This window comes from Schistocerca americana, chromosome 6 (assembly GCF_021461395.2).
Source record: "Schistocerca americana isolate TAMUIC-IGC-003095 chromosome 6, iqSchAmer2.1, whole genome shotgun sequence".
Classification (NCBI taxonomy): domain Eukaryota; kingdom Metazoa; phylum Arthropoda; class Insecta; order Orthoptera; family Acrididae; genus Schistocerca; species Schistocerca americana.
This window is the reverse complement of record NC_060124.1, coordinates 120,010,692-120,037,027: the sequence shown is the minus strand read 5'-3', so window position 1 is coordinate 120,037,027 and position 26,336 is coordinate 120,010,692. Positions and strand designations below refer to the sequence as shown.

General features: G+C 39.7%; 1 protein-coding gene across 1 annotated transcript in view; it reads left to right on the top strand.

Annotated features, from left to right (window-relative positions):
• LOC124620004 (dynein beta chain, ciliary-like) overlaps nt 1-26,336 on the top strand; it is a 588,564-nt gene that overhangs the window by 309,112 nt on the left and 253,116 nt on the right. Inside the window, exons 19-20 of the mRNA XM_047146668.1 lie at nt 16,984-17,246; nt 20,053-20,254. Of these exons, the coding sequence (XP_047002624.1) occupies nt 16,984-17,246; nt 20,053-20,254 (465 nt within the window). The remainder of the gene's footprint in view (nt 1-16,983; nt 17,247-20,052; nt 20,255-26,336) is intronic.

The following is a 26,336-nucleotide window of genomic DNA, read 5'->3' as shown; positions in this document are numbered from 1 at the left end:
TGGATTCTGTCAAACAATCTATTGGTTGGTTAAAACTGAAGAAACTGCAAAAAGGTGGGAATTTAATGAGATGGGAGCTGCATAAACTAACAGAACCAGAGGTTGTAGGGAGTTTTAGAGAGAGCATTAGGAAACAATTGACAAGAACAGGGGAAAGAAATACAGTAGAAGAAGAATGTGTAGTTTTGGGAGATGAAATAGTGAAGGCAGCAGAGGATCAAGTGGGTAAATAGATGAAGGATAGAAGAAATACTTGGGTAACAGAAGAGATACTGAATTTAATTGATGGAAGGACAAAGTATAAAAATGCAGTAAATAAAGCAGCAACAAGGAATACCAAAGTCTCAAAAATGACATTGACAGAAAGTGCAAATTTCTAAGCAGGGATGGCTAAAGGACAGATCTAAAGATGTAGAGGCATATATCACTAAGGGTAAGATAGATACTGCCTACAGGAAAATTAAAGAGACCTTTGGAGAAAAGAGGAGCATGTGTACAAATATCAAGAGAACACATGGAAAACCAGTTCCAAGCAAAGAAGGAAAAGTAGAAAGGTGGATGGAGTATATAGAGGATCTGTACCAAGGTGATGTACTCGAGGGCAGTATTATGGAAATGGAAGAGAACATAGGTGAAGATGAAATGGGAGATATGATACTGTGTGAAAAATTTGACAGAGCACTGAAAGACCTAAGTCAAACCAAGGCCCTGGGAGTAGACAACATTCCATTAGAACTACTGACAGCCTTGGGAGAGCCAGCCCTGACAAAACTCTACCATCTGGTGAGCAAGATGTATGAGACAGGGGAAATACTTGACGACTTCAAGAAGAATATAATAATTCCAATCCCAAATAAAGAAGGTGTTGACAGGTGTGTAAATTACAGCACTATCACTTTAACAAGCCACGGCTGCAAAATACTAACACGAATTCTTTACAGACAGATGGAAATACTGTTAGAAGCTGACCTTGGGGAAGGTCAGTTTGGATTCCATAGAAATGTTGGAGCACATGAGGCACTACTGACCCTACAACTTATCTTAGCAGATAGATTAAGGAAAGGCAAACCAACGTTTCTAGCAGTTTTAGACTCAGAGAAAGCATTTGACAATGTTGACTGTGATACTCTCTTTCAAATTCTAAAGGTGGTAGGGGTAAAATACAGGGAGTGAAAAGCTTTTTACAATTTTTACAGAGGTTTGCCAATGACGTAATTCTGTCAGAGACAGCAAAGGACCTGGGGGAGCAGCTGAATGGAATGGAAAATGTCTTGAAAGAGAATATAAGATGAACATCAACAAAAGCAAAATGACAATAATGGAATGTAGTCTAATTAACCCAGGTGATGCTGAGGGATTTAGATTATAAAATCAGTAGTAGGTGAGTTTCGCTCTTTAGGGAGCAAAATAACTGATGATGGTCGAAGCAGAGAGGATATAAAATGTAGACTGGCAATGGCAAGAAAAGCGTTTCCGAAAAGGACAAATTTCTTAACATCAAATATAGATTTATGTGTCAGGAAGTCTTTTCTAAAAGTATTTGTATAAAATGTAGCCATGTATGGATGTGAAACATGGATGATAAATAGTTTACACAAGAAGAGAATATAAGCTTTCGAAATGTGGTGCTACAGAAGAATGCTGAAGATTGGATAGGTAGATCACATAACTAATGAGGAGGTACTGAATAGAATTGGGGAGAAGAAGAATTTGTGAAACAACTTGACTAGGAGAAGGGATCAGTTGGCAGGACATGTTCCGAGGCATCAAGGGATCACCATGTTAGTGTTGGAGGGCAATGTGGAGGGTAAAAATCAGAGAGGGAGACCAAGAGATGAATACACTAAGCAGATTCAGAAGGATGTAGGGTGCAGTAGTTAATTGGAGATGAAGAAGCTTGCACAGGATAGAACAGCATGGAGAGCTGCATCAAACCAGTCTTTGGACTGAAGACCACAACAACAACAACGTATTATTTTGTAGTTGTATGTTTTCCTTTCAGCAAGCAGTACCATCCTGTATATTTTTCTTGATAGTAAGCTAGGAACTATGGATTGCGGTAATGCTTTTGTAAATGAATGAAAAGTTAAATGTCTCGTAAGACTTTCCAGTAGACACAGTTATTGCAACTATTTTCCTTAGTTCCTTTGTTCATGTGACTCCTCTTGGTACTTATCCACAAAAATTAATTTACAGCATGTGCAGAATTTACAGAGCTCAGTACTACATCATTTTTCACTTACATTTGGTCCCAGGTTTGATTTGCCAATGCTCTAGAGAAAGTACATATTTTACATACTGATATGACCCTTTTGTTGGCTTGCAGTTTTTTGGGTTTGCCAAGCCTATCTTTAGCTCTATTATCTGACAGTGTTCACCAGAGAGGCCAAGCTCTTCTATAAATATTTTACAATTTTCCATGTCAATATCTGTAAAAACATCAACTGAAACTGATGGTGAACTTTTTGCTCCCTACTAGCAGTGTTTACTGTTTGTGCCACACTGTTAGTATTTGGGACATTCAGAAAGTTATTACTAATTTCGTCCTCAACACCTGTGTTAATATGAATGTCTCCACACTACCTCACAAAAAAGGTGAAGACCCAGATGACATGCTTCAAGGTAACTTCATACATGATTGCACCACCAGCGGGTATGTAAATGGTCTGAGTTGCAATTCTCTGTGACAGATGGAATGGCCACCAGAGTGCATTAATGTTGTTCATGTTTAGTGTTGTTACCAGGCCTGGTAAGGTAAACAAGGGGCATGAAGAGTGTCAGATGTTAAGTGATTACTGCGAAGGACATAGAGATGCCAGATACTTGTGTGAGACAGAGCTGCCAGCAACTGACAGAGCTATTGTCGGTCTCCATTTGGCTGGCTCATCAAATCACACTGTATCCATGTTTGGAAGCATTGAATGTGACAGGGGCCAATACTGTACTGCATGGGAATGTGAGGGCAGGTATACTCCTTGTTAAGTTTATGGCTGACTATGTCTGACCACCACAAGGGAGGATTGCCACATTGGGCACAAAGTACATAATAACCCCTCCATATCTGTGCCTGCCATTCAGTGAAAAGTGATAGATTCCCTGCAACTTTCTGTGTCAAGCCATGCCATTGGTTGGAGTCTAGCAGCAGCTGAATGAGCAAAGTACCACTGCATGTGTGGTGCCATTAACTACACAAATGGCTGTGCTTGGAGTGATGCAGTGACTGGAAAGCAAGGGCTGCTGATGAATGGTATCAACATTGTTTTAAGCAAGAATCACAGTTCTGCACTATCCCCAATGACCAATGACCATTGTCTGTGAGTTTGGTGGTGACCTGGGGAGAGGTTCTATTCTTCCTATGTTTTTGACAGGTACAGCAGTGTTACTCCTCATGTCAAGGTTTTGGGAACCATTGAGTATGATACCAGGTCATTGCCGGTAGTGACTGACAGATCTCTGACAACACAATGGTACATCATGGGTGTGCTGCAGCCTCATGTGTTGCCTCTCATGCCACCGTGTTATGGTGCTGTATTTCAACAGGCAGATGCTTGACCACACTTGGTATACATCTTTATGAATTGTCTGTGTGATGCTGAGGTACTCCTGTGGCCAGGAAGGTCTCCAGGTCAGTCCCCAATAGAACAACTGTCATACCAGCTCAAGTCTCCACTCTATCGCAGTGCCACTGTCCAGGATATCAAGGTCCAGTTACAATAGTTGCGAGTCAGCTTGCCTCATGAGAGCGTGCAGTGGCTTTATGACACCCTTTGCAACCAGATCAGTGCAGGCATCTAGGCCAGAGGAGAGTGCAATGTCACATGGATCACATATCTGAGTGCTTTACTTTTCTTTGTCAGGTAGTATATTATTATGTTTGTTTTGGGGGCTGACACTCTTTCTGGGACTTCTCTTAATTTGTTAAAAAGTAAGCTATTCACTATATCCCATGTGAGTGGCACATGCATGGATCTCTAACTTTGTTATCAACAGCTGCCAAATCAAAATCTTTATCTACACTAATTGTGATCAGATCTCTAGCTTTGAGATATATGCCATCTCTGATATACGAGAGCTATCCAAAAAGTAACAGGTGTTTTGAAATAAACAAATTAGCAATAAGGAAAAATCAAATTTTGTTATGTACATGGAAAAGACACACTCACTCATAAGCTATTTTTCTACACAGTCGCCTTTGGGAACCCACATAGCACAATATTTGTGGCAACCAAGCTTTTCTGCCTCTATTTTGTGCACCAAACTCTACAAAATTTGAGGAAAATGTTGCAAAAGTTCTGTAATTGTGAAACAATGATTTTTACGAATTTTGTCATTGATTTTCATCACCGGTTTGTCTGTCACAAGGTTACACCTACCACAGAGATCCTCATCGTGAATATTGGTATGGACATATTTAAAATCAATGACTCACTTTCACTCATTATTCCTTTTCTGTACATATCGCAATGTTTATGATAAATTTCAGCTTGTTTGCAGTTTCAGTTTTTATACAGTTTCTTGCCAACAAAATTCAAATCACAGAATGCACCTCAGAAGTGGCAGCTCTTTTTTTTTTTTTTTTTTTTTTTTTTTTTTTTTTTTTTTTTTTTTTTTTTTTTTTTTTTTGCAGTGTACATTTTAACACATCACAGGAAGCAAAGAAGCAGAGACACAGATCACATGCTACACTGCTGGATGCACACTAAGTGTAGGAATGTTATGGCACCATGATAACCACTACTGTGGTGTATCAAAATGTCTGTTACTTTCTTTATAGCCCTTGTATATATGTGATTCCTGTCAATTATTGTATTTCTACAGTAGCAATTCACACATTCATGTGACACTATTTCAAGCTGATGTACTTTATTTTTAATAGACAACAAATTTTGACAAAAAAATAGGTAATTCTGAGCAAATTTTTGTGGTGTTTGTGCACTCCATTGTGGTACTTTGTACTTCTCATGCACACAATGAAGGAATCTGTCCCAGACATCCTCCCACTACCACATACTCCATTCGTGTCACATGCATTTCCTAAACCATCAGTGGCAGGGCCACATGTGAAAGTAGCCATGAGATCTGCCAACTTAACTGTAACTACTGTGCCGCATTCTGCTTTTGCATGAGAGTTAAATAGGCTGTTTGCCTGCAGAATGGCCGTTGTCAGACTGGTTAAGAGAGAGCTGAAGCACCCATACCCATCTACCAAGTGTGCTGCCAAACACAATGTGCTTCATTCTAATGATTGCTCCACGGCCTGTGCCATCTGGATTCTATGCTCCGACACGAGCTTTTCTGAATTTTGCAGGTGGGAACTCTCCCTGCAAAACATCCTTCATTTCCGTGATCCTCCTGGCAACTGTGTGCACCAAATCAGGACTCAAACCAGGAACCTTGACTTTTGTGGCAATGGTCTTACTGACTGACTTGCCCAGATACAACTTCAATTCTGCAAGTACCTCTCTCCTGCTTTCGAAACTTCATGAAAACACTCATCTACAGCAAACTCTAAGAGGTGCTATTGGGCCACTAAGTTGGCTGTAGGGTAAGACAGGGTAAGACTGGATGGCAGGCCAATGAGGAAAGGAAGAAGCAGCTGTCAAAATGCACACTTTATTTCCAATTAACATATTGATTCTGCAGAATGGTGGGTAGGAAATCATACCCCTGCCACAAAGGAGTGGACTGGTAAACAGCCAGTTGGTGGCCAGCATCCATCCAGCTGGTTGCGAGACGTGCTGGCACCCTGCTTTGCTGATGTCTGTAATCAGTGCCATGCCTGTGGCTGTGATGCATAAGCCACAGCACTGATGTCAGTGCTGCATCCGTAGTCTGGGGTACAGGCTCGGTGCAGGAAGCAGGTACCCCGGCAGGGACTCAAATTCATGGCTGCGGCTGGTGGCTCCATGTCATCTCCTTGTCTGGCCTAACCCTTAGTGGTACTGCTAGACTATGAATGGCTCTTCTGCAAAAGTGATCCTGAAGAACCCTTATTCTAGTACAAAATTCATACATTCAGCCTTAACATACTACTTGCAGTACCGCATACTTAATATCCTAAATAGTCAACAATGAACACAATAAAAATACATCTGCTACTTCATTGATCACAGTGCCTATGGTACTTCTTCCACTGATGCATTCACACTTTCCTGTGTACTCCTCTGCTTGTTCCTTTTTGCTTTTCTCTCTGGTTCCACTCTTACTATCCCTGGGATCAACTCCATAGCACCTCTGAACGGTCGTAAGCACTCTTAGGCTGCGTTCACACTGCCGTCCAGGCCGAGCCGGGCTGACGCATACTGGCTCGGCTCATGCCTAGCCAGCTCAGGCCGACGAGTAGTGCATTCACATTGCGCGCCGCGCCGAGCCGGGACGGCGAAATGGGGGAAAATCCACTTCTCCGATTTTCACGTTTTAAAAATTCTTAGCGGTATATAAGACTTCGCCACATCGTTTTATGAACTTATTTTTTCCTTAAAAGCGTTACTTACGTCGTGAAAAATGAAAAAGTCTACTTTTCGTTTCACGTGATTTCTTAGTTTCATAACGCTTCCCAACCGATTTTGAAGAAAGTATGCTGCTAAAGAATCAGATTTTTGTACACGTGGTAGTGCAACATCTTAGCTTCGTATTGAATCATTTATCTTTCCATATTTCTTAACAGTCATTGTGAAATGATGCTATTTGTCAACGTTGTGCACTTGATTTACAAATCTTGTAGTGAAAAAGTTATGTAGCGGTTAGCTTACTGTTAGATCCGTTTTAGACCATACACTGTTGGGAATGAAATGTAGCTAAAAGTACCAAAAAGTTTTTGAAATGATAGTGATACTGATATCTGTCTCTGGTCTCAAGGAATGCAAGCTATTCAGTGGCGTCAGTGCCGCGTCCGCAAGCCACGGAGTTTGCGCGGTTACAGCTTGGTTTAGTGTAGTCATATAATGCAGGACAGAAAAAAACTAATTACTAGTGATCAGCGCAGACCTGGTGCTGGTCCCTCTTATTATTTTAATGGTCTCATTGTCTAGATAAATCCAAATGTATAAGAATTTTTCCCTCGGCTACTGGACAATTCATCTGCTATGCTTTTATAATTGGCCACACGTTGCATCACAAAAGACAAACAATTATTTGTCATCAACATCCTACAATTAGTATGATGTACATTTCATATTTCGAACTAAAAGATAACTGAAGCGCAATTCTGTAGTCTCGTTGTCTACTTTGACAGAAAAAAATAATGGAGAGTTAATGAAACTACTGTAGATCGGCACAGATGTGCGTTTCATTGTTCTTCATTGTTTTTTTTTTTTTTTTCTTCCTTGGCGGGGTGCGCTGCACTGTCAAGGTAATCCCCACTCTTTGGCTAAATGGCTGGCCGGAGGCCAAATAAATAAATGTAAAAAGATCCCCACCCTTCGACAGCTGACAAGCAAGTCAGTAGAAAACGCAGCTGCAGTCAACAGTTGCTCGCCTTTAGCTAGTCTGTGCTGTCGTGTAGAACAATGTCTTCACTCTTTTATTGGTATTGTTTTGACTCTGCAGTAACTCGTCGAGTTTTGAAGTACAGAAGAACTAGGAGGTTATGGATTCATCCTATGAATAGCGACAGGCATTTAGGAGAGTTTTTCTCTTTATATGAAGAACTTAAAAACTATCCTGAAAAATTTTATTCAAATTACAGAATGAATCATAATACATTTCAGTATGTGCTGCAGAACATTCAATACAAAATTTCTAAACAGAACACAAATTTTCGCAGAAGTATAACAGCAGAAGAAAAATTGTGTATAATGATAAGGTAAGATTCGTTAGTACACACTTTTTGGTTTGCAGTAGAACTTTGTACAGCATTCGGTACCTCCAGTTAATTGTAGTCATGCTTTTGTATTTTAAATATCACAAACGCTAACCTCTGAGGGGAAGAGAGTTTATGGGACTCCTGAGAATCTTTAGGAAGTAATTAGCTTCGTCATTTTGGGTAATGTCTTGCTGTGCCTTCAACGAAGAATCGCAGAAATACTCCTTCAGAATTTTCCAACTTTTTTCTTCTTTTTTCTTCATGATGCAGCGCTTGGCAGTGGTGATGGTTCATCATGTGGAGCCACTGATGACCTCACAGAATTCTTTTCATTACCTTGTAAGATAGACAGATTGATAGGCGAAGAGTTTTGAGATAATGCCCTTTGACTCAGTGGTTCTATCTCCACTGATAAGGAACTGCCACAGCATGACTTTACAATGCATTATCATCTGGTAGGGACACATTTCCGTCCCTCAGTGACACTCATATCTGTCTCCGTTTACAAGTAAATGCGAACTATTCAGTGGCGGCAATGCCGCGATTGCTGGCAAGCTATTGTTGTAAATGCATGTAAATATGGTAGATTAAATAAATGAAATAAAAGTAATTTCGCATGTATCATCATAATAAACGTAATTTTTCCTCACTGATTGTGAAATGTGAGGTAACACCTTAAAATAAAAGACATGTGCAGTCACACTTGTGATGAAAGCAGAAGGGAGACGTGTGATGCATGTACTGCAGAAGCTGTAGTGCTGCTCCACCGGCTCGCGCCTGCGGTCGGCTCGCGCCGGCAATATTAAACACTCGGGATGTCGTCGGCTCGGCTCCGGGAGGCTCACGCCGTGTCGGCGCGGCCCGACCGCCAGTGTGAAAACCGCAATTCAAAACCATGTTTGATATCGAAGCGGGCGGCGGCCCGGCCAGGCTCGGCTCGGCCCGGCCGGCAGTGTGAACGCAGCCTTACTATCTATGCTATCGACTTCAGAGCACCTCTGAATGGTCATAGTCACCCAACATGCACTATTGGGGATCTTGTCAGCAACTTTATCCTAATGTTGATTGGCAATGTGGTGTATGTAATCTGATAAGGGCAAAGTTACCTTATCACAGATGTCTTTGTCATGACTTTTGTTGTATAAGGCGTAAACAAAATTTCTCACTGCCCTCTATATACTGTAGTAAGCCTCCCATGCATTTGACGGCTTCCTCTTTGTCTTACCTTCGCCTTGGTGTTCACCACTGTACTCACTTCCATACCTATCTCACCATTCTTGTGAGCTCATGCGTCAACTCCCCAAAGCCATAATCATAACTACAAATGAAAGATACATGTCCCTATCATTATGGTGAGAGTTCACATAGTAACTGAACATCCTCCCAGCTATCTGATGCACCCATTCTGTCCTTCCATTTGACTGAGGGTGAAGTGGACTGTTTCTTAATTTCTTTAAACGTAAGAAACAACAATATTCCTTCATCAAGTCTGACATGAAGTGTGTCCCCTGATCAATAATCATCATTTCTGGTACTCCAAACTTTAGTATCCATCTATTGACCATCACTTGTGTGATTGTAACCATTATCTGGTTTGGCATAGGTATCATTTCGATATACTGTGAGAAACGATCAGTCACTGTCAGTACAAAACAATTTACCACAGGACTCCAGTTAAACGGTCCTAATACATCCACCTAAATCATCTGAATTGGTTGCGAAGCTTCTGGCAGCCTATGTGACGTTATTCACTTATGACTGAAGTCCACACTTTGTACACATTGCACACAATTCTTCATATGCAAATCCACAGCTCCTTTTCTTCCTCTCCACCAGTACTTCTTCACTGTCCTTCTGTTTATAGCTCCTCCATGACTTGACAGCACATGATCAGGCACTTCCTTTAGAACTTCTTCCTTCTACCTAGTCAGTACAGTACCACCAGTCACAGACCTAAACTCATTATCTTGCACAACAAGCTGTCAAACATGCTGAACAGTTGTTACATCCTGTCAGCATTTTGCTCTGCTTCCCATGCAGCAAGTCCCTAATCAAGTACTTTTACTTCCCAGTTAATGCAGCTGCGTTTCCATGTTTCTTTCCTGGCTTGTCAACTACTTCATAGTCAAACTCATTGCATCTTAATGCCCATCTAGTTAGTCTGCTGGATGGATTCTTAACCCTAATAACCATTTTGGAGCAGCATGATCGGTCACCACTTTAAACTTCTTCCCAAAATGTCACTCAGTACACGAGGCTAAACATCTCTCTCTCTCCATGGTCAAATAGTGTCTATTAGTTTCTATCTGTACAAAAGCAATAGGGTGTTCCCCACCACTGATCTACTGACACAGAACACATCTGAGAACATTAGTAGATGCATTACAGTAAGTGTTAACTCTGTCTGGAAATCTGGGAACACTAACAAAGCACTTGACGTCAAAACTGTCTTTAGTTCTTCGAACGTGCCCTGACGTTCCTCTGTCCTCACAAATTTTGCACCCTTTTTCATTAGTGTGTGAGTGATCATGCTATATTAGTGAACTCCCTTACAAATTTCTTGTAATAGTTTGAGAGTACCTGGAATGACTCTGGTTCTTTGTTTATCTTCAGCCATGAAAAATCTTGCACTGCCTGTACCAGTCTTGTTGGATATATTCTCACCCCATCTTTGATAATTAGATACTGTAAGTAAATCCCTTCCTTTAACTCAGAATGACACGTCTTGATACTCAGCATCAGATGTGCAGCTCACACCCTTTTAAATACTTCCCCCAAATCCTGTCTGCACTCTTTCATATCACTTGAGAATACAATTACACCGCCCATGTAAACTAGGCAGTGGCGAGGCTTCAGCCCCTTCAACACTCTGTTCAACAAATGCTGAAATACTGCAAGAGCATTCTTCAGTCCAAAGGGCATCCTCAGATACTGGTAAAGGATAACAAAAAAGCTGCCAAGGCTGTCTCTTGTCAGTCCTCCAGAACTACCTCCACTTCTTAAATCCGTGGTAGAAAGATCCTGGCACTGTCTCAAATTATCAATAGTCTCTGTGATGTTGTGTATGGGGTATGCATCTGTTACAGTCCTACTATTACTGTATCTCTTGGAACCATCCTTATGCCTTTTCATCACAACCACAATTCCCACTCTGTATGAACTGTTACTCTCTTCTATTATCCCAATAGCCAACAGCTGGTTAATAAAGTCATCCAGAATCAGTTGCAAACATCAAATAGGTTTTACGGTACACTGATACTTTGTTCCCTGTCAAAATTCTATGTTGCATGACAGTCTTCACAGGCAATGGCCTCCAAGGAAAAACAAATCCTCAAATTCCACCAATAAGTCCTCCATCTGCGTTCTCTACTTCCTTTAGGTGCCACATCATCTTATGTAATGCAGTTTTAGTGGTGCTGTGTGGCTGTTTATGGCTCACACCATGTTTGCAGCATTTCTCTTCCTACAGAATGTCCAATCTTGCTATCAGTATCTGCTATATCAGCTGTACTTCTTTGGCTCCAAAATTGTTAATATTGACATATACTACTTCCCCACCATCCTTCTTCTGTAAGCATTCAATACTCCTTTTAACCAAACAAATTGCTGAATCTAGTACATCATTCCCTTCTAGCAGCTCTTTTGTGCATAATATATTGATTGGTAAGTTTGACTCCACACACACTCAAAGTGACTTCCCTATGCCACTTGCCAGACATTCATCGTGACCAAGTCTTAATGTATTTGTATGTGGTTTTATTGGATTGCCCACTAAGAAGGAGGCACCTCATGACAGATCTACATTCGCAACGGCTTTCCCTAGCTGCGAATGTCTTCCCATTAAGTCCCACCACATGTTGCCAGATGTCAGTTATGACATGAAGTTGATGCAGAAAGTCTAGCCCTAAGATCATGCTATAGCTCTCACTTATGTGAGGCACTACTTCCACACACTTCTTAAATCCAACAGGCTCCACCTGAAAATTTATTTCCACTGACCTCGGTGGTCTTGCATCAGTATCAACTATGCCACACAATCTATAACATGGTGGGTTCAATTGCCTCAGACAGCAAGGTCCCTCCTCTCTATCAACAAATGCGCTCCTGTGTGTAATAAAGTCTTATACTTCCTTTCCTTCACCACAGCTACTATTGCACATTCCGTCTCAACATACATAGTTTTTGCATATAATTTTAATGATAGCCTCTTCCAGCAGACATGGGTTCTCTCCTGCATTTCACAGCTGATTGCTTCCTTTCTGTCCAGCCATACTACGACTACCACAATGCTGTTGATGACACATCCCACCTTTATTCCACTGCAGCTGGCAACGTTCTGTATGTGCACAATTGTAACACTTCACACGTGCACAGAATAAAATGCACATATCCCTCACACCTGTCAACACAACAATCTCCTCACACTCCATCACTGATCTCACAACCGAATGGAGATCCTTGGTTTGTCCCTTGTGCACCCTCCTTAACATATCTGGTGACAAACCCCTTAGGAAAGAATCAAGCATTCTGTGCCTGGCCTCCTGCAGAAAAGCTTTATTTGCTTCATCACTCTGTGTCAGTTCATACGTTTGTACTTCTTATTATCTCAACAAAATGTTCCACAGCATCCTGTTACCTTTCCTCTTCATAGTGGTGCTCAGCCGCTGCCGAAAGAATGTTGCATTATTCTCGTTCCTACACCTCTACAGAAGCCCACATTTCAACTGCTTAGATGTCTCCCCCTTACTAAACACTTCTGTGCATCTCACAGAGTACTTTGGCTCAAAAATGGCTCTGAGCACTATGGGACTTAACATCTGAGGTCATCAGTCCCCTAGAACTTAGAACTACTTAAACCTAACTAACCTAAGGACATCACACACATCCATGCCCAAGGCAGGATTCGAACCTGCGACCGTAGCGGTCGCGTGGTTCCAGGTAGCTGGATCTATTACAAGGCTTGGTGCCTGCTAACTCCTCATGTTGATATGTTGATCTGCAAGCTATTTAAGCAAGATCATATTTTCTGCTCTCTATCACACTACGTCATTAATTGATGTCTGAACTGCCTCCATAATACCCCGAGTCTTTGACTTTAGATTTCATTCATACACATTACAAATGAGCCAGTTGGCAAAAAGAAACCAACGACACCTCATGCCTTTTCATAAACCATTTACATTCTCTACACATGACATGACATGATGGCGTGCAAAACAATTTACAGCTACAGATTCCGCACAAGGAGCAGAATGCCCAAGCAGATTACACTGCAATCACCACACAGGCTCTGAATACTGCTCTTTACTGTTTCCATAAAATTCAGACACATGAGTCAATTCTTCCAGTCTACCATATTTACTCGAATTTGAGCCGCACTCGAATCTAAGCCGCACCTGAGAAATGAGACTCGAAATCGAGGAAAAAAAATTTTCCCGAATCTAAGCCGCACGTGAAATCTGAGACTCGAAATTCAAGGGAAGAGAAAAGTTTTAGGCCGCACCTCCAAATCCAAACAAAGTTGGTCCATTGTAATATGAGACACAATTTAGGTCGAATGAATGATGATACAGCTATAGTAGTTTTGGTTCGAGTCGTAAGTTTAGCAGTTAAGCTTTACCAGGTAGCCGTTGCAATGCGTCAGGCGCTCCGTCCGTATTTATACGGGTACCCTTCCTTTTTCACGTGCTTCATCTGGTTTGAATTGATTGCTTATTTTTCTTTGATCTGATAAGTGCCGTTCTCTTTGTTATAGGTGTTTACATCACTCAAAGCTGAAAATGCATTACTGTACTGTGTCATGCATTGTTTGTCGCATTCTGATAATGAGTGTTTACGACCTGTCGCCGCTCGTGGCATGGCTTGCTTTTGTGTGCGTTACCGCCACTTACAATTTAAAAAAAAAGAGAGAGAGAGGAATCGTCTTATAGCGAAACAGTGGCAAGAGACTGCTATTTGTTGTTACTTACACTGCTGCTTTCTTTGATAATGATCAACAAGAACCAAATAATAGACTGCATATGATAGAAGATGTTCTGAACGAGGGTTTAGCGAAATTTTTTCTCCGTTTGAAAATCTTTGCAGACGCCTTTTTAGTACATTACATTCTGCACAGAAATTAAAGTCATCGTAGATTCAAAAATCTAATCAATTGCTGTGCTTCATTTCTGACTGTATCACTATTCGACATAAGAATAATATGAATATAAACATGACATGATATGTATATTCTTCCGCGTTTGCTCTAGTTTCGTAGTTAATTAGGCAGACAGGATTTAAATGAGATAGCAACAAACACGAAAGAATACATGGCAAAATGTTTATATTCATATTATTATTATGGTGAAGAGAATACTGCATGTGATTCATAATTCATAAAAGTTCCTATTAGCAACGATCTCTTGTCACAGGTAGGAAAAAATTCAGAATGCAGAGTTGGCCATATTGACAAACATCCCAAACAGTCTTGCCAGTTGCATTTTCGTAGTACATTGAAATGCTGCTACATTCGAAGATGAACAATACGGAATTTGTATTTACTTCATTGGATAATGTATGAAAATACAGTGGTCGAAACTCAGGGTGGAGAATAAAAGCTCATCTTCCACCTTTTTTTAAATTTATTTGCTGTGGCAGAGGTTTTGGTGCCAGTATTTATCTTTGTGCCAGCGAAGCGCTACATATATTCGACGACAGAAGTTAGCTGTGGTGGCACCTACCAACATTTTTCAGAACATCCGCTTTGCACTCAATTTTAAGCTGCAGGCGGTTTTTTGGATTACAAAAACCGGAAAAGAATTGCGGCTTAGATTCAAGTAAATACGGTAAACAAAGTAACCCTCAAGTTACAATGACAATCCTAGATCCTGTGCCTGTCACACACATAAAGACAGAATTTGTCATCTTGTGATGTTGTGGGAAAATTAATCTAATATTCTCTCCTCCAGAACTGCTAGTCCAGTGAAGTATAGTGCCACTACCTTGTAAAGAGTAAAATCTGTCAGAAGGGGCAGTGGAACACTGCATTAGCTGCCAACAATGTGAGCATCGTCTATTGACATTTGAATTAAGACAACAAGCATGTGAAATTATTACAAGACAGGGTAACCTTGCTCAGTGTAACTTGCCAGCACAATGTTAATACATGGCACAGGCATGGCAGTGTCTCAGTCATCCAGGTTTCGGTGGTGTTGATGAGTGTGTTACTACAAACAGTTACTCTACTTACCGTACTATGTTGATACCACAGATCATGATCTAGACATCATGCTTCATGGACAACACATGCTCTGCTGCCTACCGAGGCAACATCTGCACTTCTGATACTATTTTATAGCTGACTCTGGAGGTGGCATGGGACGGCTACATTGACAGGATGCTAAGTGGTCATTGGGTGAGACTGTATGGCAGGCCAGTGAGTCCCAGGAAGAAGCAACTCTCAAAATCGATACTTTATTTCCAAATGATACATTGGTTCTGCAGTGCAGCAGAGAGGTGAACGCACCCCTATTCCACAGGAGTGGAGTGGCAATTGCTCGACTGGTGGCCAGCGTCCGTCCAGCTAGTGGCAGCAAGTGCTGGTGCCCAACTTTGCTGACATCTGCACGTGGTGCTGGGCTTGTGACTGTGTTGCATGACCCACAACACCAACATCAGCAGCATGTACTGTGACCATGCAGAAGTAGCCCCTCTTCAATAAATGACCACACACAGTGAACAAAGTAAGTGGCAAGAGATGTGCCCACTGCACTATTGATAGGTGGCTGCTGTGCTGGGGTTGTGACCTGCTGCCTCCTAGCAGGTGTCCAACTATTGCTGGAGTCTACCAGAAGGCCCGTTGCATTGCGGTACCAAGTTTTGGGTATGTATTTAGTGTAGGGAGGAGGTAACCTGGTGGAGACCCAAATCAGCTGCGTCTTGTGGCTCCATGTCGCCATCTGGTGTACCACCTGTATTCTGAGGATACTGCTGGATTGTGAAAGACTCTGCTATAAAATCAGTGATTATTTACAGCAGATAGGACTGCACGCGTTGTGTCAATGTTCTGCTTCCGGTCACACACTCATCAACACCACCGAAACCTGGATGACTGAGACACTGCCATGCCTGTGCCATGTATTAACATTGTGCTGGCAAGTTACACTGAGCAAGGTTAGCTTGTCTTGTAATAATTTCACATGCTTGTTGTCTTAATTCAAATGCCAATAGACGATGCTCACATTGTTGGCAGCTAATGCAGTGTTCCACTGCCCCTTCTGACAGATTTTACTCTTTACAAGGTAGTGGCACTATACCTCACTGGACTAGCAGTTCTGGAAGAGAGAATATTAGATTAATTTTCCCACAACATCACAAGACGACAAATTCTGTCTTTCCTGCCCTTCAGTCCTGTTCTTGAGCATAATATCACCTCATCTTGTAACCATTTCCTATAATATAATTGTGTTGGAGCCTCTTTTGATTGATATCAAGGACGAAATTAAGGTCACATTATTAGTGCTTCATGATTGCACATGTTACATTTTCCTTGCCATAACTATGGCTTTCTACTTGCAGAAAGTAGATTCTAATTTCAGTTTTGGGTTAATTTTTGTCCAACAATTTGAAAATTTGTAGCAGAAAACGAGGTATATATGTGTCACATTGGATTTCAAAACTAAATTCTTGCAGATAAAAACTCATTTTAGTAATAGAGCGTGGAAGAATTTGCCTGTAATTAAGAAGATACAGAGCCAGTTATTAATTTAAACACTTGAAAGTCATTTTGCTAATAGTTATATAAATATTTTGGATACCTGTATGATTACCAGCATCATCTTCTCCTATGTAAACAGACTCTTTGTCACATTTTCCTTCTTTCCCAATTTCCATAACTTGTTGCAAGTGCTATCTTTGCTGACTTTCACTGCTGCTAATGGATATATGTTTTCTGCCTCTACCTAACTGTGGAAGAGCCTGTTTGACTAATTTAATTTCGCTCTAGATTTGATTTCTAGTATTCTTGTTCTACAGTTGCCCATATTTGATTTATTACAGGTTCTAATTTCATGGTGCATATATGTTAATGTAATTGGATAGTGAGTCATTGATATTCCCGATTTGCACTCATAACATATCTCATAATACTGGTCCACAGTAGGCATAATTGTTAAATATTGATATGCAAATTTTATTTACAGTCATGTGGAAATATCTACAAGGGCTTGGCACAGACTGGTGCATGGGGCTGTTTTGATGAATTCAATCGCATCTCTGTAGAAGTATTGTCTGTGGTGTCTGTACAAGTGAAATCTGTTCTGGATGCTATTAAGGGCAAGAAGACAACTTTCAACTTTATGGGCGAAGTCATAGCTTTAATACCAACGGTAGGGATGTTCATTACTATGAACCCGGGGTATGCTGGAAGAACGGAGCTACCTGAAAATTTGAAAGCACTTTTCAGGTAAATATATTTTCAAGTTCCTAGATTTTTGTCATAAAAGGTAGATGTCACATGTTATATTATACATTTTTTTTTTTTTTTTTTTTTTTTTTTTTTTTTTTTTTTTTTTTTGAATGAAAGAAAGAATCTGTTATGAAGTAAATGTTGGGTATATCTGCAATGTCAGATGTAAGTTTAGTATCAAATGCAAGTGTAAGAAATCTGTGAGGATTCCCAAGAAAAACAATACGGTAAAAAAAGACATCAGATTAGAAGAAGTTTTTTAAAAAGAAAAATTCGCTTTCTCTTCAAGAAACAATATAAATAGTTCAAACAACTGCAGAGGCGCTTAACAGGACACCACCTAAAAGCTGCAAAAATTGAAAAGTTATGTAATTAGTTCTCATTACTCTAGGGCTGAATCAAAACACAAAAAGGTTGCAATTTACATCCACAAAAATCAGGTACTCTATTGAACACTATTTTGAATGTCCAGCAGTAAAATCAAAGCCAAATACAGAGTTTATAGGACACTGGGAATAAGTATTCCAAAATTCCTGTACTTGCTAGAAATAGTTATAATAAAACTTTGTAATATAATGGGAAGTTTTTAACATTGACTTTCTACCAACTGATAACAATCATAAAATACTACACACATAAATTTGTAGGTAATGCATTAAATACAGCATTCTTTTTGTTGTACCTGTCTGCAACTCAATGTTTTCTCTATATGGTGGCTAGTACTCTGTCCTTCTCATAATGTTGTTTTTATTTCATTCTGGACTTTTGATTGTTTGCTCTTACCTATAGATTCATTTCTAACATGAATAAATGGCTCCTGCAAGGAAATTTTTAACTACTTGTTTCTGGACTCCACATATTTCAGTGAAGTTAAAACACAGACTATAATAAATTCCATGGCTGATCGTGATAATCTGCACTAAGAGCTGTCTGTCAGTATGTTGATAATGAGATAATATTACTGTTGTAATTAGAGCATATCCCCTTTTTACTCTCCTACAGTATAATGTTCAGAAGAAATACCATTAGGGTGGTAAAAAGAACTACAGAAACAAGCAGTCTGACTGACTTAGAGAGTGGGCAGTTCGATCTCATGTACACCTGTGCATTAATGATATTCAAAGTTCATAGCCAAGAAGATTTGAAACAAACATACATTCACGATCATGGCATACAACATAACCAAATTTTTTGCACAGGTGTTGCAACTCTGACAAAAGACACCAAAGGGGGTTCTATAGTATAGGATAAAAGTTCATAATAAACTTCCTCTCAACTTAAAAAAGGACATTAATAAAGCAGAGCAGTTCAAAAAGAAATGTACGTTTCATGTTGCATACTCTTGTGATCCATTTACCATGCCTACTACAAGAAATTTAAATTCGAGTGCTTATGTCATTATCTCACCAGTTTCCTAATGTTTATGATCTACAAAGCAGCACATAAATTTACAGTGCTGAATGCAACTGCTCTTACACAGCATATCACGACTTATTCTGTTGAGAGGGCTACAACATCCCACATTGTTTGAAAATGACCACACATCGAAAATGCAATCACAATAAATAATGTTTTAACAGCCGAAAGAGGAATTATTTCAAATAAAAATTTCACAAAGAATGTGAACCCAGTCATCATCAAACTTCTGCATCAGATTTGCCGTTGAATGGTACTCTTGCAGATTTCCCAGAAATGTATCCATACTTAAAGAAATACTGCAAATTGAATGAAAATCAACACAAAGAAAACTAAAGTGATGTGAATACATGACAAATAAGGTATGAAAGTGAAAACAACAGGAGGCTGGATTGAACAGGTTGCACAGTACAGATATTTTGGGAGCATGTTAGACAATAAGTGGGTGAGTGGAACAGAGATATGACGGAGAACTGCAATGGCAAAGCAAGCATTCCAGAAAAAGAAATGCTTATCATGCAGCAAAGTGGCATTAGCATTAAAGAATATGTTGATTAAATGTTTCATGTGGAGTGTTTTGTGCACATCTCTGGCAGCTGGATATTGAAGAAGAGAGAAAGAGACAAAATTGAAGCATTCAAGATGTGAGTTTGGAGCAGAATGAATAAAACAAAATCATTGGATAAAGTGAATAATAGGAAACAAATGGAAAGGGTTAAAGGAGCAAAGAACTCTCCCAAGTCCGTTTAAGAAAAGGAAAGCAAGCTGAGTGTGACATACTGTGACAAAAAGAAATTTTAGCAACACTTATCAAAGGTATAATCAAATGACAGAAGAAAACAGGAAGGGGAAGATTGAAAATGCTATATGATTTGAAAATAAGATCAGACTATGCAGCAGTTGGCCTGGAACAAGATTAGATGGAGGAGATAGTCAGTTGTGCCACTGAAATATTGTGGGCATTTCAGATTGATACCTGATGTTTCACCCGAGAGCCATTTTTACAACTAGTATGCCAGGAAAGCCATGATAAACACACTTTTAGTATTAATGTCAATGGTATATAATTATTCCAGTTAATCTTTTTAGTGTTCTATCTGAATACTTGCACATACAGCCCACTCTGTGAATAATAACGTTTAGTGTGTGAATGTGTGTGTGCTTGTGTTTGTGTTTGTGTGTGTGTGTGTGTGTGTGTGTGTGTGTGTCTGTGTGTGTAAGAGAGAGAGAGAGAGAGAGAGAGAGAGAGAGAGAGAATGAATTTGATTGTGGCTTGCCTTATGTTGATATAAGATGCTTATTATGAAAGTTATTATCTAAATACTGAGTTCCTTCTTAAATGATTTGTTTATAGACTTGAATTTGAAATTGATACATTTTATTTCAGGCCATGTGCAATGGTGGTACCAGATTTTGAACTGATCTGTGAAATTATGTTAGTGGCAGAAGGTTTCCAAGAAGCACGCCTCTTGGCTCGTAAGTTCATCACTCTTTACACTCTGTGCCGAGAGCTGTTGTCCAAACAAGACCACTATGATTGGGGACTCAGGGCAATAAAATCTGTGCTAGTAGTTGCTGGCTCTCTCAAGGCAAGTGCATTCAATTCTATACATGCCACTTTTCAGCCTTTTAAAGTAGCTCAGTGAAGGAAAGTAGTCATTATAATAGTTTTAATATTTGAAACAGTTTCAGGTAACTATTTGAGTTCATCATTTTTACCCTTACGATAATTTTGGGTTGACTATTTTATCCCTATTTTATTTTTGTAGGCTTTCCATCCATAATACACGCATAACAGTAATTATAGAAAAATCACTGTAAACTGTGGCACAGTATTCTGTTCTTATGTAAGAGATTATGAATAAATCAACTCTAGTTACTCACGGTTTATAATTATTATCCTGAACGAAAGTAACTAGCTCCTTCTCCTTCCTAGATCCTAGGGTGTATACATGCTGGACAACTAGGAAAAACTCTGAAATTTTTTTGTCCGGGAAGAAAACGGGGAAAATCCCAGGTATTGTTTAGAATTCTGAGAATTTTTCATTGTTTTAGTCTTCAGTTAAATTCTTGTAATTTTGACTGGTAAGAATTGATAAACAGCAAAATGCGTCAAAGGCTTTAGAACAAAGACTATGGAATACTTCACAACAATAAATTGCTGCTGATGAGCGTGACATCATAACTGTTTAAATTAAGTTCGTTTGAGCAGCTGCCAGTGGGTTCACATTTATGTGCAGTAGAGTTACGCATGGGCAGTACCTTTTCCCGGTTCTGGCTATGTGAAGTGTGGCTGTTAGCTGTATCAGCAGTAGTAACAAGCAGCCAGATGCTACCCGGAAAAATTTATCTGGCATACCCAAGCTGCCAGATTCATGCATCCACAGAGCAGTCTGGGTTGTAGTGGGGAGGGGGTTAGTCTCCACGTGAGCTCTGTTTACATTTAGTGATTTTTGTCTTTTCCTCCTCGTTTACAGTTCTCACGTCAAATGAAAACAAAACAGATTTCTCTGGCTGGGAGCTGTTACATGAATTAAAATACCACTCACATAATTACAGAAGGCTAAAATGTGTTATTAGTTTCAGTTTTCTGATTCTATTTCATTTCCACATTTTTGTCAGTCGAACGTTAATCACCTTGCAGAACAATGAAGTTATTTTTGTCAGTTTGCTAAATAAATGTGGCTATTATTAATCTTTTCCACGGAGGCAGTCAATTTATTAGAAATGAAGTGTTTCATTCCACACTTTTGGCTAGTTTCAACTGTTCACTTAATGTCAGGTGCACATTTTCATCTTCTGACATGTCTGGCATTATGCCATAATAAAGAACCAAACATGAGATAATAGGATACTGGTATTCCAAAGAAAATTTGCATCCCGAAAACTGCACTCAAAAGCTTAATATCAGGTTGGGCGTACTTCATTGTGAATCTGGACATATGAATGTGCACTTTAAGTCAAATTATGCATTTTAGTATGGTTTACAAAATTCTGATACTCCAGTATCATCTCTTCACACACACACACACACACACACACACACACACACACAACACACACAACACACACACACACACACACACACACACACACACACACACACTAGTGCGAACATGTGAGCTTCCTACATCATCATAGATGCCCAAGCGCAGCAATGCCTGTTTTCTGTCGCTCTCTGATAACTACTGAAATGATATTTCTGACAGGCCACTTGAAAATATTGTGAATCGTGCTTTGAAAAGCTTTACTTTCAAAGTAAATTTCCTTTTACACAAGATGAATTATATTAAGTGTGAGAATGTGCAATGAATTTCTTAAATCACAGAGTGTTTGACTCTCATTTAAAACTTAACACACTGAGGAGCAACTGCTTAGAACAATTTCAAGCCCAGTAGGCCACATGTTAATGTCATTATTTAAAATTTTACTGGCACATTTGTGTGATGTATCTTAAAGTGCAACACACACAAAAAGACCAATATTATATGTGAAAGCAAGTTTTTCTTGTTGCAACACCATGTGTGTTACTTCAAACCATTAACTTTTCCTATTTGTATGTTCACACAACTTAACAGTGACGTTGCAGTTGGCTGACTACATCACATGTCCTATCCTCTGAATATCTGCTGTCATTAGCTGACTGTTGTTGTTGTGGTCTTCAGTCCTGAGACTGGTTTGATGGAGCTCTCCATGTTACTCTATCCTGTGCAAGCTTCTTCATCTCCCAGTAGCTACTGCAACCTACATCCTTCTGAATCTGTTTGGTGTATTCATCTCTTGGTCTCCCTCTACGATTTTTACCCTCCACGCTGCCCTCAAATACCAAATTGGTGATCCCTTGATGCCTCAGAACATGTCCTACCAACCGATCCCTTCTTCTAGTCAAGATGTGCCACAAACTTCTCGCCTCCCCAATCCTATTCAGTACTTCCTCATTAGTTATGTGATCTACCCATCTAATCTTCAGCATACTTCTGTAGCACCACATTTCGAAAGCTTCTATTCTCTTCTTGTCTAAACTATTTATCGTCCATGTTTCACTACCATACATGGCTACACTCAATACAAATACATTCAGAAACGACTTCCTGACACTTAAACCTATACTCGACGTTAACAAATTTCTCTTCTTCAGAAATGCTTTCCTAGCCATTGCCAGTCTACATTTTATGTCCTCTCTACTTCGACCATCATCAGTTATTTTGCTCCCCAAATAGCAAAACTCCTTTACTACTTTAAGTGTCTCATTCCCTAATCTAATTCCCTCAGCATCACCTGACTTAATTCCACTACATTCCATTATCCTCATTTTGCTGTTGTTGATGTTCATCTTATACCCTCCTTTCAAGACACTGTCCATTCCGTTCAGCTGCTCTTCCAAGTCCTTTTCTGTCTCTGACAGAATTACAATGTCATCGGTGAACCTCAAAGTTTTTATTTCTTCTCCATGGATTTTAATACCTACTCCGAATTTTTCTTTTGATTCCTTCACTGCTTGCTCAATATAGAGATTGAATAACATCGGGGAGAGGCTACAACCCTGTCTCACTCCCTTCCCAACCACTGCTTCCCTTTGATGTCCCTCGACTCTTATAACTGCCATCTGGTTTCTGTACAAATTGTAAATAGCTTTTCGCTCCCTGTATTTTACCCCTGCCACATTCAGAATTTGGAAGAGAGTATTCCAGTCAACATTGTCAACAGCTTTCTCTAAGTCTACAAATGCTAGAAACGTAGGTTTGCCTTTCCTTAATCTAGCTTCTAAGATAAGTCATAGGGTCAGTATTGCCTCACGTGTTCCGATATTTCTACAGAATCCAAACAGATCTTCACCGAGGTCGGCTTCTACCAGTTTTTCCATTCGTCTGTAAACAATTCGCGTTAGTATTTTGCAGCCGCGACTTATTAAACTGATAGTTCGGTAATTTTCACATCTGTCAACACCTGCTTTATTTGGGATTGGAATTAATAAATTCTTCTTGAAGTCTGAGGGTATTTTGCCTGTCTCATACATCTTGCTCACCAGATGGTAGAGTTTTGTCAGGACTGGCTCTCCCAAGGCTATCAGTAGTTCTAATGGAATGTTGTCTACTCCCGGGGCCTTGTTTCAACTCAGGTCTTTCAGTGCTCTGTCAAACTCTTATCGCAGTATCATATCTCCCATTTCATCTTCATCTACATCCTCTTCCATTTCCATAATATTGTCCTCATGTACATCGCCCTTGTATAGACCCTCTATATACTCCTTCCACCTTTCTGCTTTCCCTTCTTTGCTTAGAACTGGGTTTCCATCTGAGCTCTTGATATTCATACAAGTGGTTCTCTTTTCTCCAAAGGTCTCTTTAATTTTGCTGTAGGCAGTATCCATCTTACCCCTAGTGAGATAAGCCTCAACATCCTTACATTTGTCCTCTAGCCATCCCTGCTTAGCCATTTTGCACTTTTTGTCGATCTCATTTTTGAGACGTTTGTATTCCTTTTTGCCTGCTTCATTTACTGCATTTCTGTATTTTCTCCTTTCATCAATTTAATTCAATATTTCCTCTGTTACACAAGGATTTCTACTAGCCCTCGTCCTTTTAACTACTTGATCCTCTGCTGCCTTCACTACTTCATCCCTCAAAGCTACCCATTCTTCTTCTACTGTATTTCTTTTCCCCATTCTTGTCAATTGTTCCCTTATGCTCTCCCTGAAACTCTGTACAACCTCTGGTTTAGTCAGTTTATCCAGGTCCCATCTCCTTAAATTACCACCTTTTTGTAGTTTCTTCAGTTTTAATCTACAGTTCATAACCAACAGATTGTGGTCAGAGTCCACATCTGCCCCTGGAAATGTCTTACAATTTAAAACCTGGTTCCTAAATCTCTGTCTTACCATTATATAATCTATCTGAAACCTGTCAGTATCTCCAGGCTTCTTCCATGTATACAACCTTCTTTCATGATTCTTGAACCAAGTGTTAGCTATGATTAAGTTATGCTCTGTGCAAAATTCTACCAGGCGGCTTCCTCTTTCATTTCTTAGCCCCAATCCATATTCACCTACTACATATCCTTCTCTCCCTTTTCCTACTGACGAATTCCAGTCACCCATGACTATTAAATTTTCGTCTCCCTTCACTATCTGAATAATTTCTTTTATTTCATCATAAGTTTCTTCAATTTCTTCGTCATCTGCAGAGCTAGTCGGCATATAAACTTGTACTACTGTCGTAGGCATGGGCTTTGTATCTATCTTGGCCACAATAATGCGTTCACTGTGCTGTTTGTAGTAGCTCACGTGCATTCCTATTTTCCTATTCATTATTAAACCTACTCCTGCATTGCCCCTATTTGATTTTGTGTTTATAAACCTGTAGTCACCTGACCAGAAGTCTTGTTCCTCCTGCCACCAAACTTCACTAAATCCCACTATATCTAACTTTAACCTATCCATTTCCCTTTTTAAATTTTATAACCTACCTGCCCTATTAAGGGATCTGACATTCCACGCTCCGATCCGTAGAACGCCAGTTTTCTTTCTGCTGATAATGACTAGCTGACTAGATCATGTGAAATGAGCTGTTGTTGGCTTACAGAACCGCATTTCAATCTCGATTGCAATGCTTCGGAAACTGTGTTTGGTGTAATTTGAATATATCCATTCATAATACAAATAAGAAAATATGCAGTGTAAATGTTGCTGTACATCAAAGATCTTTCCAAAACTTTATTTTTTTTTGCCAAGTTTTTTCATTCTCTGGAGTGGTGGGATGTTCTACTTTGGACTCTGGTGTATAAAACCTTTACCATTCAAATGATTGATATTTTTACAGCTTTGAGGAAAACTATACTGTCATTTATCATAGAAAAAGTGTATTTTTCACCTCAGAAGAACTTTATTTTCATTTGAGAAAAAGTTCTTTTTTAACTGGGAAATCTGGGAATTTTTTCTTCTTTCCCGCATATACACCCTGTCTCTACTATCTGTCACATAGTATAATCTCATCCATCAGTGTCCCCATGAACCAGCACACTACTGTAAACTTTATATTGACGTGACTAAAGAGAATGAATGTTAGTTTACTGCTTACAAAGATTTGTTCTGAAGCCCTAATTAAGACACACTTCCTTCATTCTCTATGTTGGTACTGCACTATATAATTTATCTGTTTTCCATTAGCACCATTTTACTGCATAACTAAACATAAAACACCTCTCAGGGATTAGGCCTCCAATTGGCAGACTGCTGCCTATGTGGCAGTATGAGGAGCATCCTATGATTGTGGGACGTTTGATCAGCATGCTGCCAATCTCTCCAGCCATTATGCCATTAGATGAATCCTAATGATTCTGCTGTTTGTTAATTCAAGCAGCTGCTCATCTCCCCTCATGAGGCTGAGGGGACACTGCTCCCACACCCATATTCCACAATAAATTTGAGGAGGTACCAGGAATTGAACTCAAGTCCCTCTGCATCTAAGGCAGTGATGCTACCCATTCAGACAATACCACCGGTTCCACCATGCACTAAATAGATACTGTGCAATTGTGGTGAAGTAGTTTTCAAAGCCTGCAAGTGTTGATTGTATTCATTCAACTACTTCTCAATCATACATTCTTTACCATACTCTCTCATCTGCAAGGACATTCCCAGCACCACTTGCACCAGTGCAGTCAAACAAACAT